The sequence below is a fragment of the Microchirus variegatus genome (assembly GCF_963457635.1).
Source record: "Microchirus variegatus genome assembly, chromosome: 10".
In the NCBI taxonomy this organism is placed as follows: Eukaryota; Metazoa; Chordata; class Actinopteri; order Pleuronectiformes; family Soleidae; genus Microchirus; species Microchirus variegatus.
This window is the reverse complement of record NC_139811.1, coordinates 24,979,320-25,000,398: the sequence shown is the minus strand read 5'-3', so window position 1 is coordinate 25,000,398 and position 21,079 is coordinate 24,979,320. Positions and strand designations below refer to the sequence as shown.

Genomic DNA, 21,079 nt, shown 5'->3' with positions numbered 1-21,079 from the left:
TGTGCAAGTGGCTTTGAGCTGGATAATCTGTAAAGGATTTAAAGAAAAAAACAACAACACAGTGTTAGCGAGCTGGCAGGTTAGCAGTGAATGCCCACAATAAAGATATGTATTTTACTTAACATGCATTTAATCATTCCCTTATTTTTCATAATTATTACATTTAGTATGCAATTTGTTTTTTTGGGAGGATAGGGTTATATGTATGTATATGTTTATGTATATGTATGTATTACATGTTGGTTTTATGGCATCTGTATTGTTGTACTACCTTCTAAGCTAAATACAATACAAATAGAACAGAGGTCACTGAACTGGCATCTGTTTTTACGAGAGATTGGAGGACATAAGTAAAGAAATCAGCTTTTTATTTCATTCATGTTTCATTCTCAGTCATAGTTACTTATTTCAAGATTGTGTAATTCCAGGTTGCCAGATTCCAGGCAGACTTTCCTTTCTCATTTGTACCAGGTAAATATTTGTTTACTTTATAACTAGTTTTTTGTTTAAATGTATATAGACATACATATATATATATATATATATATATATATATATATATATATATATATATATGTATATCTATATATATATAATCTGAATACAGAAACACAAAAAGCTTTATGTTTATGACGTATTTACCGCATTTTAATAATATTAACATTCTCCACCTTGACGTTTCCCTCATATTTAGTAAAGATGTTTGCGTTTCCTTATCTAACTCACCAGGCCCGAAATCGAGAGATCCTCAATTGTCTTTGTTGGTGTTTTATGGCAGCTGGCATCTGTAATATTGCATTACTGCCCGCCTCTTCTCTTTTCCTTTGCACACCCATGCAGTGTGTCTGTTCTTCTTGGCTGTAAAACAGAAATGACCAGATGACACTTGGTCTCATACTGGTCAAAGTCATTTGGTTGGAAAAATACAAGTGTACAGTAAATCAGATGTGATTCAAAGAACCCAAAATATCACATGGGTGTTTAACAATGTAAAAATGTAAATGCTGGACTGATGTGGTATAAATCTTTCACAACCATTTTTTTGTGCCATGGGGATAATACAACATTATGGATGGAAAGTGTCGTTAATCACCATGGCAAACCAACCACAAGATTAAAGGATTAAAGGCAAGTCTGTGAAATTGTTATTTAGATGCAAAGGAATTGGACTGTGTTCAACTTTTGAACTGTGGGGAAAAACACAGTTATGCCATAAAACACCAAATGAGAAGGTAATTCAGCCTCCCCTATGACCCTTGTGGAGGGATAACATCTTTCCTTCTCATTTATGTCATTCCAAAGTCGAGTGGTTCTGATGTGTCAATAATCTCTTCTCATTCCCCTTGTGAATTTATTTTCTCTTTATTTGCGTAACACTTCAGCTAAGTCATAAGTATGCATTATTAATTGAACCAAAGACAAAACCATCCTCCTGTTGAAACCTGAACACACAGAACAGTGGAGCTGTTACCACTTTAGCCTGGAACAATTTATGACTTGGGAGAAGCTTGTGTCAGAGGGTAATGAGCCATGGGACTCAAACTGTCCATGCTTTATTTTTTACTTGCAGAGTGAAAGACTACAGGAGAGTTTTGAGCGGAGCTCCGTGTTCGTCCCCTCTCCCTGTCCAGAAATCCGGCCAGTATGTCCAATGACCCTCCTCCTCCGTATCCTGGAGGTCCCAGTGCCCCACCCATTCAGGAGAAGAATGGGCAGCCTGGTAATCAAACTAAATGTGCAGTATTATGAGAATGTTCATGAGCATGTGTGTTGTTCACTCATTGTTTTAACATGAAATCACTAGGAAGTACAGTTTAGTGTGTTTTAAAGGCGCCATCTGTAACAATGTGCCCAAAAACAGTTACTACACTCAAAATCAAAACACTGCGGTGAGTCGTACCCGCCTCCCACTCCACCCCTCTCTTCCAGAGTCGAGGTTGCCAAAGCGGCGTGTCCTCCGTCAGCGAAGAGTGACTATGGCGAGCGTTTTATCATAAATGAGTGGCTCTAAGACACACAATTATGTTCTCTCAGTAAAGATCAAGATGTATTATAATTTATGGTAACGTTAGCTGTTGACTAGGGAATCACGTTATGCATGATATTTGACAGAGCTGTCCTTCATTTTTGCCTCCCCTTTTATAACGTTATATAGTTTATGGCAATATACATGCAAAGACCTAAAGAGGACTCGAATTTGGCTTAGTCTTCCTCAGTTCCCTCAGATTTCTAAACTGTTCCCTCAGTTTTGGAAATCCGTTGTGGCAGTGAAGGCAGCGGTTGCTGGAGGAGAGGCTCAGCCAGTGATCAGAATCAGGTAATCAGTCGGCTACATAAGCGTGTTCGTAACCTGGTTCTGATCACTTGCAGTAGACTGGGTCTAGACACAGTTTGTTTGGGAAGGACGGAGGACATAATGCACCTTTAACTCTTTCTTTAGGACAGTGACACTTGTGCTTATAATGCGAAACATGTTAAACAAGTCTACAAGTGCTTGCTAAACACTAAACGTAATATTCATGCACTGTCCAGTATAAACTTGCTTGTAGCTTGAGTTTCGTTACGTAATTATTTGATCGTGAAATATTCTTTGTAGGTCTGGAGTCCAGAGTAGCATTGAGTGTTGGCTCTATTGACATAAATATAGTACTTGCAGGAGCATACAACAGGTTGAACCAGTATCCTGTATTTTGTGATAGTATTGTTACATTTCTTCAGACTGCTTTCCCTTACATGTTTTTAAATGTGTATGTTGTTTTTCAAACAGTGTATAGGACTGGTCCTCAGCAGGGACCGTCCCAGCCTCCAGACTACGGTCCTCCGCCCTACGAGGCTCCGCAACTAGGCTTCCTCCCCCCACACGTCCCTGGAGAAGGTCCCATGCCAATGCCAATGCCGATGCCACCACCACAAGGTAGTATTAGGCAGGTAGTAGGCAGATAGTCTATAAAGAGTGTATAAAGCATCAAAACAAGCCAACGAATACAGTGCCATGTGAAAAATTAATCCCTCATAGAAACGTGTATCATAACTGGCTTCATATTCTAATAATTATTCAAAACTTTTTTTTTACTTTATTTATTTATTTTTTGTTAAAAAATAAAAAATATATATATATATCCAAAACTTACATTTGGAACTTATGACTCCGGACAGGTGGCCACTACCCACCGCCTCCAGGTCACTTTCCTCACCAGATGCCAGGTCACATGGGCCCCGGTCCTGGTCACTTTGTCCACATGGGGGGACACACAGCGACCGTCCTGGCTCCTCCAGGTGCAGCCACCACTGTGACTGTCCTGCAGGGGGAAATGTTCCAGACCTCGCCAGTGCAGACTGTGTGTCCACACTGTCAGCAGGCGATCGTCACACGTATCTCCCACGACATTGGCCTCATGAACACGCTCTTCTGCCTCTTCTGCTTCTTCGTAGGGTAAGTAAGTCGCAGGTCAGGAGCTCAGGACATGTAACTGACATGTATGTGGTGGGTCTGATCTTCATATGGCTTTATCGTGGACAGGTGACTGCAGCTCCCAGGTGTTGGTTGCTTAGTTTTGATGGATACAACTGTAGGGCAGCTCAACGCATTACTTCGAAACATCTCAGACTTTGTTTTAAGACACTATGTGAAGTGCCCTTTATGCCGTGGTTGTAGTGCCAAAGCCTTGGGCCAGGCTTGCGTTTCAACTGAGAACAGTACCTTTACTCGGTAGGGGAGATGTAGGGTTTGGTGCGACTGTCGGTCTAGCTCCACCCGGACTGTACCGCACCATTTTACTTTGGTACCCACAGGGAAGGGTGCCAAAAAATGCAACGGTTGTGGCTGGTTATTTTAGGTACAATTCCTAAAAGCTAAAAACATACATACTATACTACACTGCTCTGAACCGCACCTCTCAGTAGAAACATGGCCTTAGCTCACATTAACCTGCTGTTGTCACTAACCTGGTTTTATGCAAAGCAAGTGCAAGAAAGAGACTTCTGAAGAAAGGTTTTCAGGCTCCATCTCACTCCTCATTCAGTCAGCAGGCTCTCCTTTTGTTGTGAACACACAATTTGTATGCAGAGTGGTCGTCTCCTCTGTTCTGGTTCGACACCTATAATAATCTTTCACATCGGGGCGAATCACTGAACCACCAGTTCTGTCTGTTCAAAAACAGACAAGATTAAAAAAAAAAAAAAAAAAAAAAAATGGACATGGATTAACTTAGTTAATCTTAGTTAGTTTTTGTGGGAATGCGTTACTTCTTCCAATATCACTATGTTGCTGCTGTCACAGAGGTTATGCTCAAATCTATTTCTATTTCTTCCACTGGAACTCACACTTTCTTTATAAAAGCCATTTAAATCACTCGTTTTGTTCCTCTTTTTCAGGTGTGACCTCGGCTGCTGCCTGATTCCCTGTCTGATCGACGACCTCAAGGATGTGACTCACACCTGCCCTAACTGTAAGGGCTACATTTACACATACAAGCGTATATGCTAACCAACGACGGCTGCAGGAAACACGAGACGCGTACATGCACACGCACGCAAACTCACAGCGCCTCCTGCTGGTAGTGACAGGCTCCTCCCCTCCTCTTCATTTTATGCAGTGTCGTGTAAAGCCCTCAAACATTGAGAGCATAGTTTTCTCACTACATCACAGAATAACTACTGTAAATAATCATTTCTCAGCATTTTCTTTTCGTTAGATGCATTTGAAAATATATAAATGTACATGAGGAACAGAGAGGCCATGTGATCCTGTGTGGAGACTGGGGAGAATGTTGTGATGCTACATTTGTAAATTTAAAGAAAAAAAAAAAAAAAACAACCGTTGATTTGACAGCCTTAGAGAAAACTGTGAAAAACACAGTCACTTTAATTTATGTGAATTCATCTGTGAATCTTACTCGGAAGCAAGCGTGTTGAAGTCAAACATGTTGGATAAACACTTTCTTCTTATTTATTTAAAAAAAATATTTGAGTTTCTGTTGAGAACTGTGAACATTTTCCTCATAACTACAACAGATTTTGTGGTTGTTTTGTTCTCCTGTTACTGTCGTGATCCCTCTTTGAATGTGAGCAATTTTTCATCCTTCCATTTACAGATCGCAAAAATAAGTATTAAGCTTAAAAAAAACAGACAAAAAAAAACTGTGGGATTCATCCGTTCATACCAGCAGCTTCACTGTATCTTGGCTTTGATTGTACAAGTTTGTGAACTTTTTAATGGAGCGTTTCCTCTCATTTTGATGATGACGGCAGTGGAGAATTGAGTCTGACACATCAGCATGTGACTCTCACATTTTCATACTCCAACCACTCACTGACTCGCCCTGTTACATGTTAGTTTTTTTTTTCTTGTTTAATTTTGTCGTCCGTCTGAACATGTTTGTTCGGGATTGTCTGAGATGGACGCCACTTGTCGGTGTTTCGTAATCTGCCGGGCTTCTTTTACACACGAGAATGATGCCCTCTCTCCATATCTATGCTCTACTTTGTTTATGTGAATCAAGCTAACATTTGCACTTTAAGTTGAAATTAGTTAGAAAAATACGTTTTCTGACGTAAAACCTCTCAACCTCAGCCAATCGTTCTTCTGAGGTAAAAAAACCCGCAATTTATAAAGTTTAACCAAGTAAAAGCAGCATGTGATTTTTGACTTACTTGGTTTGTTGTTTGCTCAGTGAATTTTTCTATACATGCACTTATTTTGACTATCGCAGTATTGAAGTGGAGATGACGGACAGTGCGTCTCGTCGGTAATCTTGCGTCCTTTTGCTACATGCTTCTGTGAGGGCTCAGAATCGCTTGTGATTTACAGAATCGACTCAGATGATTTAATTTGATTTTCAATTAATTTCCCTATCACCTCACTGGGGATAGTTCAGTTTTCAATACACGTTTTACTTGGATATGTCCAATTTTTAGACCAAACATCTGCCTTTATGCCTGGTATATATCGTCCCTGACGAAAGATGACCAGCATGAAACACTGGTGGCGATTTCTTTGTTGGCGGCTCAGCGGTCCTGCTTCTTGTGTCTAAAAAAAGCTTGTGAAAAATGCTCCGTCAGTGCATGTGCTGCTAAGACATGTCACTTCTATACCAGGGATTCCCAAATGTTAGAATATCCCCGGGCCATTTTAACTTCACTTCCAACTAAAACGTTAAATCACAACACGCAAGACTAGAAGATCACACATCACCATATCAATTATTCATTTAAAAAACAGGCAAAGACTCAATATCATTATTTCAAAAAAGCTACCCACAGTAATTTAAGCAGGTGAATGTTTAGATTTATTTTGACTACAAAACTAAACAATTAAAAACGTTTCTGTTCATTTACTTTTAAGCCCTCTCGTGGCCAACATGCAGTGCTCTAACAGCCCACGAGGGGAATCACTGTTCTTGTACTAACTTGCGTCGTAACCCATGTTTCAATAGGTGTCATCATACTTGATGTTGCTCACGTGATTTGATCTCGTAAAAGATTGCACAAATCGCACATCGTCTGTTGGAGGCATTGTTTGCGCGGACGTGTCCTTCCATGTAAAATCTCGAAAGGGTCCTTCCTTGTTTTCACGATCACTCTCTCTTTCGTGTGGCCAGATGTTGTGAAGACTAAGGTAGAAAAAAGGCATGTTAAAGATATTCATCTTGCAATTTATTTTGAGTCCATACCTGATACTTAAATGATTGAAACGACGCTGCGTCTGACAAATTCGTCGCTCGTGAGGAAGGGCATGATTGATTATAAAAAAAAGTTGATCAGTTACTCTGACTATTCTTAATGTATTGAAAAGAATTAAAACAAGCGTCAGCCTAGTTCATGGACTTGTGTGTTTGCAGAAGTGATGAAATATACAAGGATTTCTTGAAGCTGCTCCTCTGAATCTAAATACACTGTAGATCCTACAGAAGTGGTGGAATTTACCAGGGTCTTTGAATGCATCTCGTTAGCTCAACCCACTGTGAAGACTGCATCACTTTCACAAACTCTCACACGCTTCAGTTTAAAAGTACTCAAATAGCATTTTTTTTGTGAGAAATGCCCATCCTAAAGTACCTAGTTTTAAAATACAAAAAAACACTAGTGGACAAACCATCATTTCGACATCAGCCCTTTAAGAATCGCTGCATTGCGTAGATGCATGTTACATAGCGAACTAAGACGTGTGTTGACTTATCTAAGAAATAGGGTAAAACTTTTCTGCCGAGAAAAAGCTTCAAATAAACGACTGTTATCTGATATCTTGCAAAAAAAAAAAAAATTGTCATTGTTCCACCACAGCATGTCTAACCTGCCGGTCACCTTCAAATCCATCATGTGCAGTTTGTCTGCATGAGCCACTCATTGAAATGACTAATTAACACTAACTAGATCCTTAACTCTGTGTTTTCTTCTTCTTCTCTGGAAGTGAAGTGATAAACTCTGTAAAAAGGTCCACTCTGCAATGAAGTTTTAATACCAAGTACTGTATATGCCATTGTTGTGGATAATGCTGGTCTGCATTGCTCTCTAAATGTCTGTGATACGTATTAACTATGTAAGTCAACATTTGTTTGACAGTTGTATACAGGTAATATTTTATCAATAAAAATCTGAATGATTTTTCTTTGTCATTTTAAATTTAATTTGGATTTTATGCTGCACGTAACATGTAATGACTTATTCTTTCAGCTGTGCCGACTAGAGGTATACCGATTAACTGGTTGGGCCGGTATTTGACATTTTTAATAATTATCATTTGGGCTGCAATGGTTATTTGATTGAACAATTGATCAGCAACTCTTTTGATAATCAGTTGAAGTTTATTTTTGTTCATGATTAAAACAAGCTCCCTGATTTTTCAGCTTCTTCTTATGTATATTTTCTGGTTTCTTTGTGTAAGCTGATTCATTTTGGTTTGAGGACAAAACAAAACATTTGAAAATATAGTTTTCAAGGCATGGGACACACTGATCAACATTATTATTATTGGCTAATTATTGTTATTTATTAATCAGCCAGGTTTCTCAGAAACTTTTTAAACATGGCAAAGTCATTAAAACTTTATAATTCCATCTAAAAGTTAACTTCTTTTTGATTGGCCTGTTTCATGTATTTAACGTTACATTTTTTCTATCAAAATGCTATTGCTGTGCTGACATAAAATGTAGATTGGACCATTAGTCTTATTGATTTGTCAATTTTCTGTTAGTTGTTATCATTAAACATCATTATATCAAAGTTATCAGCTACCCTGATTTTGAAAATCAGCATCGCCCACTGAAAAAAAAGCCATATCAGTCGACTTCTAGTGCAGATGCACACACAGAAAAGAAAGAAATTAAGTAGTTTTACAACCACTGGAGCCCATTTCTTATAAATCAACTCTCAAAATAACAGTTTAAGTGCATTAAATCTGTCAAAGTGTAAACATGTCAGTCTCTCCATCGATGTCCACACTGTATGTGGCAGCATTTGTAGAACGTCGTCATCGGTTCATCTGCTGATCTCGTCTGAATCTGCATGAAATACGCCCGAGCATGGCCGCACTTGGGACAAGTTTCTGAGAAAGAGACCGAAAGTCACACTCTTGAAACAAACGGACAGCTGGGTTCAACAAAAACGTGAGACATTTTCTTGTGAACAATGATCAACATTTTAAGTGGGTCTTTTGTCTATCCTATAAGCAAAAACATTTCTTTTGGCTCATATAAAACTATAAAAAGTATTTACAGCGACTTACTCAATAAACGTAATACTTTGTGTATATCCAGAGTCATTGTTATTGTACTGGCGACAAGACAAGGATTAGTTCTAAAGAATCTGCATTTGTGGATAAAGAAAAGCAATAAATAGTTTATCACATAATCTAGTGCACAATGGATATATAATGTATAATAAAAGGTGGCAAATTACCACCTTGGTGGACAATAAAACTCTATTCTATAATTTGTATTAAAAATACCAAAGCTGACTTTTTATTCCACTTAATGGTATAGGTGTGGAGGCAAATCAATACAGTGAAATAAACGCAAATAAACATTAAACTTTGTTGTGGATTTGCATTAAAAATATCTTGATAATATTGTATTGTTACTCAAATGATTTTGATATCGTCGTATTGTGACTAAAAATATTCTGATAATATGGAATGGTGATTTAAATATCATGATAATATCGTATCATGACTTAAATATTGTGAGAATATGTATTGTGACTTTAAAATCATGATGGTATTGTATTGTGACTTAAATACAGTGATAATATCATATCATGACTTGAAATATTGTGTGAACATGTATTGTGACTATAAATATAATGATAGTAACTTATCTGGGATAGTCAAAATAACCTAGAATGTGGCGATTATAGGAGGTCACAGCTCAGGTTTCAGTGTGATTCCACATCACTTACCTGCCGTCGAGTCCACGTTCTCCCACGCTGCAGCTCCACCAAGAACATCATCCACTTCTTTTAACTTTGGATACTTTCTGTAATTGACCTGCAGAAAACAAACAAACAATTCACCACAGAGAAATCAAAGTAAAATTCAGTAGAACTTAGAATCAGAAAAATGTATATATTTATTTTAGAGCTGAGACGATTGTTAATCGATGAATCGATTGTTAATCGATTCCAAAATTAATCGTCAACCATTTTGATAATCAATAATCGGTTTGAAGCTTTTTTCATTATTAAAACAAGATTTCTGATCGTTTTATTTTCTTAAATGTGAATAGTTTCTTTGTTTCTTTGCTCCACATAACAAAGAAATCATTAAAACTGAATCATTTTGGTTTGTGGACAACACAAGACACTCGAGAGCATCGTCATTTCCAGGTTTGACAAACACTGATCAACGTTTTTTAACATTTTATGACATTTTATGAACCAACCGATTCATTGATTAATCGAGAAAATAATCGACAGATTAATCGATTACGAAAAGAATAGTTAGTTGCAGCTCTAATTTATTTTGTTTACTCACCTTTCTTGTGATGTTGTGAACATAGGGACAAGTGTTACACGCGAATCTCATGCACCTCTGTCCTTCCTCCACGATTAATACGTTCCCACAGGTTGGGCAGAACAGCAGCATGTCCGCCGCGAATTAAACACGCGAGTACGTGCGAACAGCGACAAAATAGAAAAAGCGATACAACACGATATGTCTGCGCTGTTTCTGACAATCGGCTGAGTTGTTTTGGTTAGCTTCCTGTTTATTCGAAGCATGCAAGCATGAGTAGCGGACCGGAAAAGGCAGACAAGTCCTGTCTTTAAAACAGTTCGTCTGGAAACAAAATGTTTTGGGTTTTTTTTTCTTATACATTTTATTTTAACAATTTCAGAACAAAATAAAGATAAATTATATCAGATAGAACAGCATATTTAAAAAATATATATATATAACATCCATCCATCCATTATCTACCGCTTTTTCCTCCACCAGAGGGTCACGGGGGGTGCTGTGCCTATCTCAGCAGACATTGGGCGATAGGCGGGGTACACCCTGGACAGTTCGCCAGTATATATATAACAATATATGTGTATTAATCGACAAGGGTTTTGACTTAAAGAGCAAGAGACTTAGACATAGTTTCACATCATTTATGGACTGATTCACTTATAGATAATACATTTAAGGATGCTAAATAGCTTTTAACTTTACTTTTTAAAACGAGCTAAATAAGGTTTACTGCTCTAATTAAAACCGCAAAGCAGTCATTTTGCATGAGTTCTTATGTACTAACACAACTAACACGCTCATAAACTACAAACTATAATGTTTATATTACAACAACATTACACTATTCATTTGACTTTAAATCTAAGAGGAACCATGTGCGCTCAGCGTTGGTGTCTCTCCGGTCTGCAATTGGTGCTGGACACATTGTTTATTAGTTTCTCGGTGAAAATCATGTTTTTTTCAGCAGCAAGTATATCATTTTAATGTATCAGTTTCCAGGTAATATATAAATATATATATGTGTGTGTGTGTGTTTTAGGTGTTAGAACATTTAGATGATTTTATTTGCTGTTTAAAATGTTGCTGCTTCTTTTTTTTAGCGGTATTTAAAGAAACTGTGTGATTAAAACTTGCCTGGTGATGGAGGAGCAGAGTCCTGACACTGCAGCTGCTGCAGAAAGAGCTCAGTGTGTGAAGGAGGAGGAGGTGGAGCAGGAGGAGAAGGAGAACCAGGCAGAGGAGGAGGAGGAGGAGGAGGAGGAGGAGGAGGAGGAGGTGGAGGAGGAGGAAGATGTGGAGGCTCTTCCTCACTCCGAGATCCTGGATATCTTCGAAGAAGGACTCGCTCAACTTGTGCAAGACCCTTTACTGTGTGACCTGCCAATCCAGGTGCTGTGTCCTGTCCAACCTGTCCAAATGTCAAATAGTATAATAACATAGAAATATAAACCAAGAAAAATAAAAAATAATCTCAGTTGATGGATAAAACAAAATACATACATCTGATTTCCGGTTTCTGTAGGTGACTCTGGAGGAGGTGAATTCTCAGATCGCTCTAGAGTACGGTCAGGCCATGACAGTGAGAGTGTTGAAGGCCGATGGCGACGTGATGCGTAAGTGTTGAGATGTGTTTCTAGTGTGTTTCTTCGACCATTAATCATAATAATGACATGATTTTTGACACCTACAGAAAATATGAACTCGCTATCCGAAAGTAGATCTAGAATGTCTGTAATGTCTGCAAAGTAATCATTAGACAATAAAGTTGTACTAGTGTCATTTTAATCAAACAAATTTACTTCTCGATTATTAATATTTGAAATGTCGTGTCTCCATCAGCCATAGTGGTCGTGCAGAACGCGACTGTCCTGGATCTGAAGAAAGCCATTCGTAGATTCATGGAGCTGAAACAACAGCGTGAAGGCGGAGTGAAGCACATCAGCTGGTAAACACACACAGTGAGGACAGACAAATGTCCCCTTCTTATGGTTTATATGTTGTTGGTCCTCACAAAGATACACACACAAGTACACACACACGGATTCTAACATTTTAAAAAGAAAAAGGTCATGAATGTCTCTGCCACTGTTTGTCTCTGTCCTTTCACAGGAAATATGTCTGGAGAACGTTCCATTTAGTGTTTCAGGGGGAAAAACTTGAGGACGACAAGACAAGGCTTAAAGAGTAAGTAAATAAATGTACCATCATTAACCCTTAGTGCTCACGCTAGGCAAGGATATGTGCACCCATGGTAATTTCCGGTGGGAATAATACACAACTTCTTATATGGACATTCTGGGGGTGTGTGTTTATAGGTCACATATTCAGGTTTTAAAAAGTGTGTTTTTTCCGTCTTCTTCCTTGTTGTTGAGTCAACATTATGATTCATTTTATACAACATTTTTAGCAGTGATATAAAGTATGAATAATTGCAAAAGTCACAAAATAGACCATTTTTATTTTTGTTCATAAAAAAAAAAGTCAAGTGAACTTTGAACTGTGACGTATTTCCAAATTTCACAAATTAAATAAGATTTTAAACATTATGAGTACTTTTTGCTCAGGGTGTTTATATAGTTAGTGAAAATGTTTTTTTTTTCATCAGATTGCCTAGATTGTGCTGAAAAAAAGACATTATTATTATTATTATTATTATTATTAGACATTCTTCTAACCTCTGCATATACTGTACGTTTAAACATAGTAATGGAGAAAAGCAGCCAAAATGCTCAGGGTTTCCATCGATCTATCTAAAGTGTGTGACGTTTTTCCTCCGTGTGAATCTTTTCGTCTTCAGTTATGGAATCAGAAACAGAGACGAAGTGACTTTCATGAAACATCTGAGGAAGAAGTGAAACAAGTGTTACAACCAACATCTGACAGAAAACAACAACACCACCAAAGCACCAGTTCCTGTTGTATGGACTGACTCTGATAATCATGACACACAGCAGATCCATTTCTGCACACATTACAAACATTCTAAAACTCTCCTTACACTCAAAGCCTTTCTTAAAAGAGGCTGCATGTAAATAAAATATAAAACTGTGGACTTTTATTTTGTACACATCATATTTGTTAAATAAACAATGTTTTATTTTCTCTCTGGGTGTTTGTGTTTTACCTGAACTTGTTATTTCATTATCTCTCATTATCCGCTGCTGATCTCAAATCAGTCCCAGCTGTCATCAGGCAGAAGGCAGTAGTGGACAGGTCAAAGGTCAGAACGTACAACAAACAAACAAACATGCAGACACAAACATTCTCACCTGTGGTGAATTTAGAGTCTCCAGTGAACTTCAAATCAAAATTTTGAGCCTGAGGAAAGATGAAGAATCCCAGAGGATTAAGGAACAAGGATGATAATGAAGTGCAACTTCTGACCTTTGGACTTCAAAATGTTACTGGGAACTTCAAATGAGCCTGAGGAAAGATGAAGAACCTGGAAGGATTAAATAACAAGGTCGTCGCAAAACAAATTATTTAAGTTTTTAAGTTTCGTGTGTGTGTGTGTGTGTGTGTGTGTGTGTGTGTGTGTGTGTATGTGTTTTCTTGTACTTGCAGCATACTGAGGACCAGTGAGGGGTTTTAATCAACAAAGTGAGGTCATTTTTATGGAATGAGGACATTTTGGCCGGTCCTCACTTTGTTTTCATTGGAATCACTTCCTTAGGTTCTATAACATGCTATACTCAATTTGTCCCCCCCCAAAATTTTTTTGGACGACATAGTATAGTATGACGTTTTTGTCAAATTTTGGACCAAACATTTTTGCTCTGGGGCTCCACTTGCAGACATTTTATGGTACTGCAACCAGTAGTTCTATGTAGATGTCATTCATGAAGTAGATATTTGTAATTGTGTTGATTTATAAAGTGGGAAAGCTGGTCCTCACTTTGCCACCAACCCAGTCCTCAGTATGCAGCAATGTATGTGTGTGTGTGTGTGTGTGTGTGTGTGTGGGGGGGGGGTGATCATGTGTGTTCCTGTTTAATATGTCTGATGTTTGTATGCAAGTGTTTACCAAGGCCAACGTTGTAAATAACAATTTGTTCTCAATGTTTCACCTGGTAAAATAAAATACTACAAAAATAATAAAAAGCATGCGGAATAAAATAAGGAGGATGAGGTAGAACTTTAAACTGTGGAGGGCAGTGTTGCACCTCTCTTTACAGCCTGACAGAAAAAAACACCTGGAATTGTTTCATTTTCATCCACTGTATCTAGAAGTTTCTGGATCTATATAAAACACTGATTCACCTGTTTATATACAAACACATGCCATATAAACATGACAAAATGCATCCTGATCCTGATCCTGAGGTGTGGAAGTAACAAAAATAAATGACAAAAACTGATAAATGACTACATTTTGTCACTCACCTCGTCTTACGCTCATCATTGACAACACAAAATTGCCGCTTATCATCAAAAAGTCATGATAAAAAGGACAAAAATGCATAAAACTCAGCACTGATGACAGCTAGTTTTTGTTACATCTCACCAACTTATTAAAGTGGACTTCCCATGTTCAATTTAAATCCAAATCCATAATCTGGATCACAAAGTAATGACTCATTACTAACTAATGGAATTTTGTTAAAGGTGCCATATGTAAGAATGTGGCCAAAAACAATTACTACATTCAAATTCAAAATACCGAGTTCTTTAGGATTCGTTTTTTGACGTAACTGGCAACTTGTGGTTGCTCAGCAGCTGAGACTCTACTGACTGCAACGATTGGTAGACGGCGGTAGGTGGCGCCACATGCCAAAACATGATTTCAAAACATAAACATGATTTACAGTCTGCAAAATATTTTTTTAATACAAATATTTTGTCTGTACTGTTGTTGTTGGTGAGTTCAGTTTGTTATATGAACATGATTTAAGCCATTATAAGAGACTTTACATGAGATTGGTGATATCATCGGTAACTAAAATTCAATAGGAACATTCTTGTGTGATCACACGCCCGTCACAGACTGATGTGTCAAAAACTGTGGACAGAAAATCACTAATAGAAGGACAAATGTCTCCTTGGTGGAGGTAAAAAAACCAGAGTGTTTTGTTTTTTTTGTCTGTTTTTTTCAAAAAAGGAGCGGCAGATGAGCTGATTTGAATATTTCCTCACATAGCGTGAACAGTTCTCTGTTCACTTCGTTTGAATATCACCTGGGTGGAAGACACAGAGCAGCCAAGGGAAACAGGTAACACACACACACACACACACACACACACACACACACACACACACACACACACACACACACACACACACACACACACACACACACACACACACACACACACATTGCCTTCGAGATAATAATAAGAATTATAATAATAATAATAATATTCTTTTATATGATTAAAATGATATTTTATGGAAATGTTTCATGGCATTTACACCAGAAAAACCTCTGACATGAGATTAAGGAATCACAGCATTTTATGGAAAAATGAAATGTATGTACTTTGTGTTTCTAAATATATGTATTATGTAAGTATATGTTTATTTTCATTTCACTGTTTCTGCAGTATTTTCCAAGAGTTTCTTTTACTTTTATTTATGTAATAGTGTCTACATGAAGTTTACTATTACTATTTACTATTACTATTTTTTTTTGTAGAATTTATGCAATAAGTTCTATTCTTTTACTTTTATTTAATTGTGTTTACATTTTACTATTACTGCAGCATCTTCAAAAAGTCAAACTTATAACTTTTTTTATTATTTTATCTAAAAGTGTGTATTTACTTGTTGTTCTGCCTTCCATTTATTTTTGCTTATATGTAATCGTGTCTATTTAAAGTTCACTACTATTTTACACTATTTCTACAGTATTTATTACTTATTATTTACTTGTATCATTTTATTTAAAAGTTTTGTTTTTTCCAAAAGTTCAATTTTGTATGTAAACTTTCATGTAATTTCTATTTAAAGTTCACTATTAGTACAGTATTATATTTTGGCATGATGCTCAGCACCAAAAACAAAACAAACAAACAAATAATAATAATAATAATATTCATGATCTATGATTGGGAACTATAAGTAAAATAAAACGAAAAAATGAAAATACTGTATCTTTGGTAACATTAAGGTTGAGGTGAGTCGTTCTGCTGTTCACGTCACTCTGTCCTTCCTGCAGCACCTGAAAGACAAAAATATGGCCAGAGGGAGAACACATTAAGACACTATAAACAAGGCAATCAGAGATAGCGCAACAAGCATCTGGCGGCCTCTGTTGGTCACATGGGCAAGTGCAAGTGTGGAAGCACAAACAAACAAACAGAGAGACACACAGAGCCACTAAAAGCAATACTTCACTCCAGTGGCGGCTCTTGAAGAAAATTTCAGTCCTCCTTGTGTCCACTAGATGGCAACTTGATAAACACATATTATTTACAAGAATCTAACGTATGATGTGAAACAGCTAAAGCACAACCACATAAAGACAGGGGCAGCATATTAAGTCAAGTATTTATTAACTGACCAAGGATCAAGAGCTTTCACAACTTTTACCAGATACATACAACAAACATATGACAAGATAGTGCAGTCAAATTATTCATTAAGTGTAAAGGAAAGTGCAGAATTGGATCTTTAGATGTGTTGATAAATTCATCTTAGAATAATACTTTCTTACACAAAACAGTTTACTTTGTCTGATTTGCATGAAGTTTAAAGTTTTAACATGAGAGTCAATGGAAGAATTTTCGGGCGATTCTCCACGTCTATCAAATTGCCCGTAGAGGCGGGCCCATTTAAAACATGATTTGAATCTGACGATTCTGATTGGACAATGACAGATAATATGTCAGATATCAGTGTACTACTGATAAGTACTACATTTACTGGCAGAGACGGCTGAAAGGAATATTAGTACTAAGGATCTTTGGAATTGATTAGGATTTTTTTTTTCTTCTCCTAATTGGTAGTGCGTTGCCCAAATCGGCCCTCCATTCGTCTGTCCATGCTTCACGCCTCACACCAACTGTCCTCATGTCGTCGTGTCCTTTGAACAAACCATCTCAACCATGTCTCTCTCTCTCAACCTGAGAGCTGTCCCTCAAACATGCACAACATTTCTAATCCTGTCGATCCCGGTCAGTGCCAGTGAAAATCTCTGACACCTTCAGCTCCAGCACCTCTTGTCTGTTAGGTGGGTGGTTCCCAACCTTGCTTGAGTCTTGTAAAAAGTACCTAAAAGGGATACTAGAGTAAAGGTACAAGTATATTACCAGAAAATGACTTTGGTAGAAGTTGAAGTCACTTCTTTAAAATACTACTACAGAAAAGTCTTAAAGTATATGACATTTACTGTACTTAAGTATCAAAAGTCATTTAACAAAAAAAAAGAAGTGAGGATTGATTGTGGTATCAATCCTCACTTGTCACTCACCTCGTCTTACGCTCATCATTGACAAAACACAAAATTGGCACTTATCAAATGATAACAAATAATTAATTATCTGCAAATAATATGGATATAAATATTCAAGACACTTTGATAAGAATGACTCAATTGTTAATATAGGCTACAGAGTATCATTTTTTAAACATTTTTGTTTGGTGGTGTGCCTCGTGATTTTTTTAATGAAAAAAAATGTACCTTGGCTCAAAAAAGTTTGAAAAACACTGGTCTAACTGACCTGATGAGACTTTGTTTATGCTGTAATGGTCACACAGGTGCTAAATATATAAATAGCTTGATAAATTACCCAATAGGGTGTGTGAGATTGGGAATTTCTGAATTTAATATGCACAAATGAGGTGACAAGAGAGGTCACTTGAGGTTGACTGCAGGCATTTCAACTCATCCACTTTCTCTAGCTATTCTATCATCTTCATTCACACACATGTACTCTGTCTTACTACCTGTAACCTGTGCCTTGCTCTCGTTACAGATTATAATATCATTGAGACCCTAGAGAATCCCTCTGGACCTCATCTGTTCACCTGTCTGTCTGTCACCACTGCAGACAAGAAAACGCCCAGAGCTGATCCCTAATGTTAATCCCACTTTAAGAAAATTAAATACTTCCTTCACTCCCACAGTCCTTTCAGCGTTAAGCCATGGCGTCTCGAGACGACAAGCTGAAGAAGATCTCAGCGGAACTTGAATGTTTCTCAGTCAAACGCCAAGAACTTCTGGAGAACAGAAAATGCCTGTGTTTCTACCAGGAGCTAAAGAACCGTGTGGAATTTGGACAATCAGGTGAAAAATGAAAAGCACTATTGATGTTTGGGATTATAAAACAAAAACAAAAAGTACCTGAGGATTATACTCATGTGTGTATTTTTTTGTCTTTAAAAAGAAGAGAAAACCAGAGAGAGCAACAACTTGAGAAAAGACCAACAACTTGAATTCGACAACATTGACGTGAGTCTGAAAAAACTGAGCGACAGGGAAGCTGAACTTCAAAGATGCTACGACTGCATCCTCAATGGCTGCGACGACGACGGTATAATCAAGCACGAGGCCTTCATTTTAACGCAGCTCCTCATTTCTCCATCATATTATAGCTTCTCATCACCTTCCCGTCTTTGTTAGATGTTTTCTTCAACACCTGTCACTCAACTGTTCCTCCTGAGCCAGAGCCTGAGCCAGAGCCTGAGCCTGAGCCACTTTCTGACACAGACATTTTCTACATTGTGGATCCACCGACGACGCCCGGTGAGTCTGCGACGCACAGGTGCTCATTTTAACCCACACTTAGCGAGGCATTCAGTACACCGAGCACAAGGTCCTCTTTGACCCAAACTTCTCAAAGGACAAAGGACGTTTTTGTCCCAAAGCTGTGGAGTGTAACCTTTAAATATAAACAAATGTCCGCCACATTCAAATCATTGCCAAATGAGTTCACACCAGAAATGCAAACAAAGCTACAACCAAAAATAAAACCAGAAACAAGGGCCAGTGACTCCCACAGCTGTCACTCATTTAAGCAACGCTAGGCAACATTGTTCCTCCATTTTAAACCTTAAAGCTGCTTTCAGCGATTTTTTTTTCTGGGCTACATTCAATTCTGAGATTAAGATGAGATTAAGTTTAAGATGACGACACCCTCCTACAGCAAATCAGGCCAAAAGTCACAATGGTTCCAATAAGACTGTTCTCGTTCATGTCACATGGCAACATATGTCATATTTTGTAATAATTTCTTTTTATTCATCTATATTATTATCTCTTTTTTTTTACTGTTCATTTTATTCTTTTTCACTGTGACTTGATTGTTGTATAAATGAAACCGGGTCTTTAGCGTTAGCCAGGCTGCTAACTTGACTCGCTTTGTTAAAGCGGAACTAGACCGGAAGTTCCAATTAACGCTGTGTTTTAGTGTGTATCTGCGTCATTACCTTGTTTAAGTTCAGCCACTGCTGAGAACGCTGTGTTTTATTGTAATCTCAGGCGCAGCGAGATCTCTGAAAATCCCATTATAGTTACGTAAACAGCGGTTCTCCTGAACAGCCAATCGTCCTGCTCCGGGCACTAGTCCGGGCACATCCGGTTGCGTACATTGAACCGCAGAAGAAGAATAACGTCCGTTGTGGAGGTGTTTCACGAGCAACAGTGTCTTCTGACTCTGGGTCTGACTCCGGGTCAAAGTCATAAAAGGGACTGCGGCGGGGAGTCGTGAAGAAGCTATTTTTAAACACTGTTAAAACAATGTTTTGATAATGAGTAGCAGTGCATTCACCGTTCCAGAGGGGGGAGCTGCGCTTCTGAGAGCGGGTGTGCCGAATGTCACTTCCGGGGTATTGGCCAATCACAACACAGTCTGTCTTCTCAGGCGAGATTTATGTCTGAAATAGCGCGGCTGACAAGTACTTCAAAAAGGACAGATTTCTATCGGCTCGTTTCCAGCAACTAGGAGGTTTTTGACCATAAAAACAAGTTAATATATGTAAGTAGACCTCCATAACTAACATATATGTGCAACAGGACCACTCTATGTGACCTATAAAGCAATCGAAAACGCCGCACTCCTTTATCTTCATAATATGAGCGTGCTCCAAGTGTTTGGTGATGTTGCTAGTGTTACCCCGGATTTCCACTGGACGCCTTACAGCCACGGCAGGTCAAAATAGAAGCACCCCGTCAACATTTAAAATACTTATAATTTATTCACTGTAGGTCCAGGTCCATAGGACGGCGTCTGGGTCGGGACTCGGACCGCAGTCCGCCTGTTAGTTAGTGACCTCTGATGTAGTGGAAAAGTACCAATAGTGGCACTTTTCAGTAATTTCAGTAAACGCTACATTTTCCAGTATTTACCTCACATTCATGGCGAATGTGCTCACTGTGTTAGGAGGGATATTTAACAAAACTGTTGCTTTTTAATGATGTAACTTTTCTCGCTTTTCTCCTCTCCCAAGCCCCCAAAGTGATTCTGGACGTGAAGAATTTTCCACCATATCCGTGCAAGACGCAGTGTCCCGGGTGTGGGCAGTTCGTCACCACGGAGACGGTCACCTCCATCAGCAGTTTCACCTGGCATGCGTGTTTCATATCAATCTTGATCGGGTATGAGACCTTCTTGCCCTTCGCCCTCCATCGTCTGTTCTTCTCTGACCTTTGACCTTGTTCCTGTTGGTTCTGTCCCGCAGGTGCGTGGCTGGTTGTTGCATCATTCCCTTCTGCCTCGACGCGTTCAAGTCCATCACACACAAATGCCCAAAGTGCCGCACGTCAATTAGTACCATTAAAAAGTTCTGAGAGGGAAACAGGCAGACTGACATTTGAAGTATTTTAGTCAGACAGGACTGCGACGTTGACTTCTATACTCTTATAGACTATATGTAAATATATAGAATGTTGAATTTCTAGTTAAATGAGCTGCTAAAACATCTTGTATATTTATATATATACATATATATGTGTGGTGAGTTAATAAGAAATGAAAACCTCTTGAAAAAGCTTTTTAATGGCCGGCACTAAAGGATGAAGGAGATGCTGCAGGGTGGAATATCCCAAATATTCTTTGTATTTACAAAAAAAAAGGACTAATTTATACATTTGTATAAAAGACAAATACAACTACACAGTGTAAACATGTGCCATAACACTTCTTAGATTTTGCTGTTGCTTTAGAGGAAGAAGAAAATATGACTTAGTCGAGCCAC

At 38.1% G+C, this 21,079-nt stretch overlaps 3 protein-coding genes across 3 annotated transcripts; 2 read left to right on the top strand and 1 right to left on the bottom strand.

Annotated features, from left to right (window-relative positions):
• The first annotated feature begins 424 nt into the window (after nucleotides 1-424).
• On the top strand, nucleotides 425-4,631 carry cdip1 (cell death-inducing p53 target 1). Its single transcript, XM_083896705.1, has 5 exons — nucleotides 425-471; nucleotides 1,571-1,720; nucleotides 2,768-2,914; nucleotides 3,157-3,433; nucleotides 4,375-4,631. The coding sequence occupies exons 2-5, from the start codon at nucleotides 1,645-1,647 to the stop codon at nucleotides 4,484-4,486; spliced, it is 612 nt and encodes a 203-aa protein (XP_083752831.1). The 5' UTR covers nucleotides 425-471; nucleotides 1,571-1,644; the 3' UTR covers nucleotides 4,487-4,631.
• Nucleotides 4,632-4,634: 3 nt separating this feature from the next.
• polr3k (polymerase (RNA) III (DNA directed) polypeptide K) lies at nucleotides 4,635-10,199 on the bottom strand. Its single transcript, XM_083896706.1, has 3 exons — nucleotides 9,968-10,199; nucleotides 9,394-9,481; nucleotides 4,635-8,542 (listed from the first exon to the last, which is right to left on the bottom strand). The coding sequence occupies exons 1-3, from the start codon at nucleotides 10,076-10,078 to the stop codon at nucleotides 8,415-8,417; spliced, it is 327 nt and encodes a 108-aa protein (XP_083752832.1). The 5' UTR covers nucleotides 10,079-10,199; the 3' UTR covers nucleotides 4,635-8,414.
• Nucleotides 10,200-11,086: 887 nt separating this feature from the next.
• snrnp25 (small nuclear ribonucleoprotein 25) lies at nucleotides 11,087-12,869 on the top strand (the record flags this gene model as incomplete). The annotated part of the gene is made up of 5 exons (XM_083895890.1): nucleotides 11,087-11,335; nucleotides 11,469-11,559; nucleotides 11,786-11,891; nucleotides 12,056-12,130; nucleotides 12,744-12,869. The coding sequence occupies 5 exons, from the start codon at nucleotides 11,087-11,089 to the stop codon at nucleotides 12,799-12,801; spliced, it is 579 nt and encodes a 192-aa protein (XP_083752016.1). The 3' UTR covers nucleotides 12,802-12,869.
• Nucleotides 12,870-21,079: the final 8,210 nt, after the last annotated feature.

Coding starts and splice junctions, on each gene's coding strand:
- cdip1 (XM_083896705.1), top strand. CDS start 1,645: ATGTCCAATGACCCTCCTCCTCCGTATCCTGGAGGTCCCAGTGCCCCA. Junction 1,721..2,767: donor GGAGAAGAATGGGCAGCCTG/GTAATCAAACTA, acceptor TTTTTCAAACAG/TGTATAGGACTGGTCCTCAG. Junction 2,915..3,156: donor GCCGATGCCACCACCACAAG/GTAGTATTAGGC, acceptor GACTCCGGACAG/GTGGCCACTACCCACCGCCT.
- polr3k (XM_083896706.1), bottom strand. CDS start 10,078: ATGCTGCTGTTCTGCCCAACCTGTGGGAACGTATTAATCGTGGAGGAA. Junction 9,482..9,967: donor TTCACAACATCACAAGAAAG/GTGAGTAAACAA, acceptor TGTTTTCTGCAG/GTCAATTACAGAAAGTATCC. Junction 8,543..9,393: donor GAACGTGGACTCGACGGCAG/GTAAGTGATGTG, acceptor TCTCTTTCTCAG/AAACTTGTCCCAAGTGCGGC.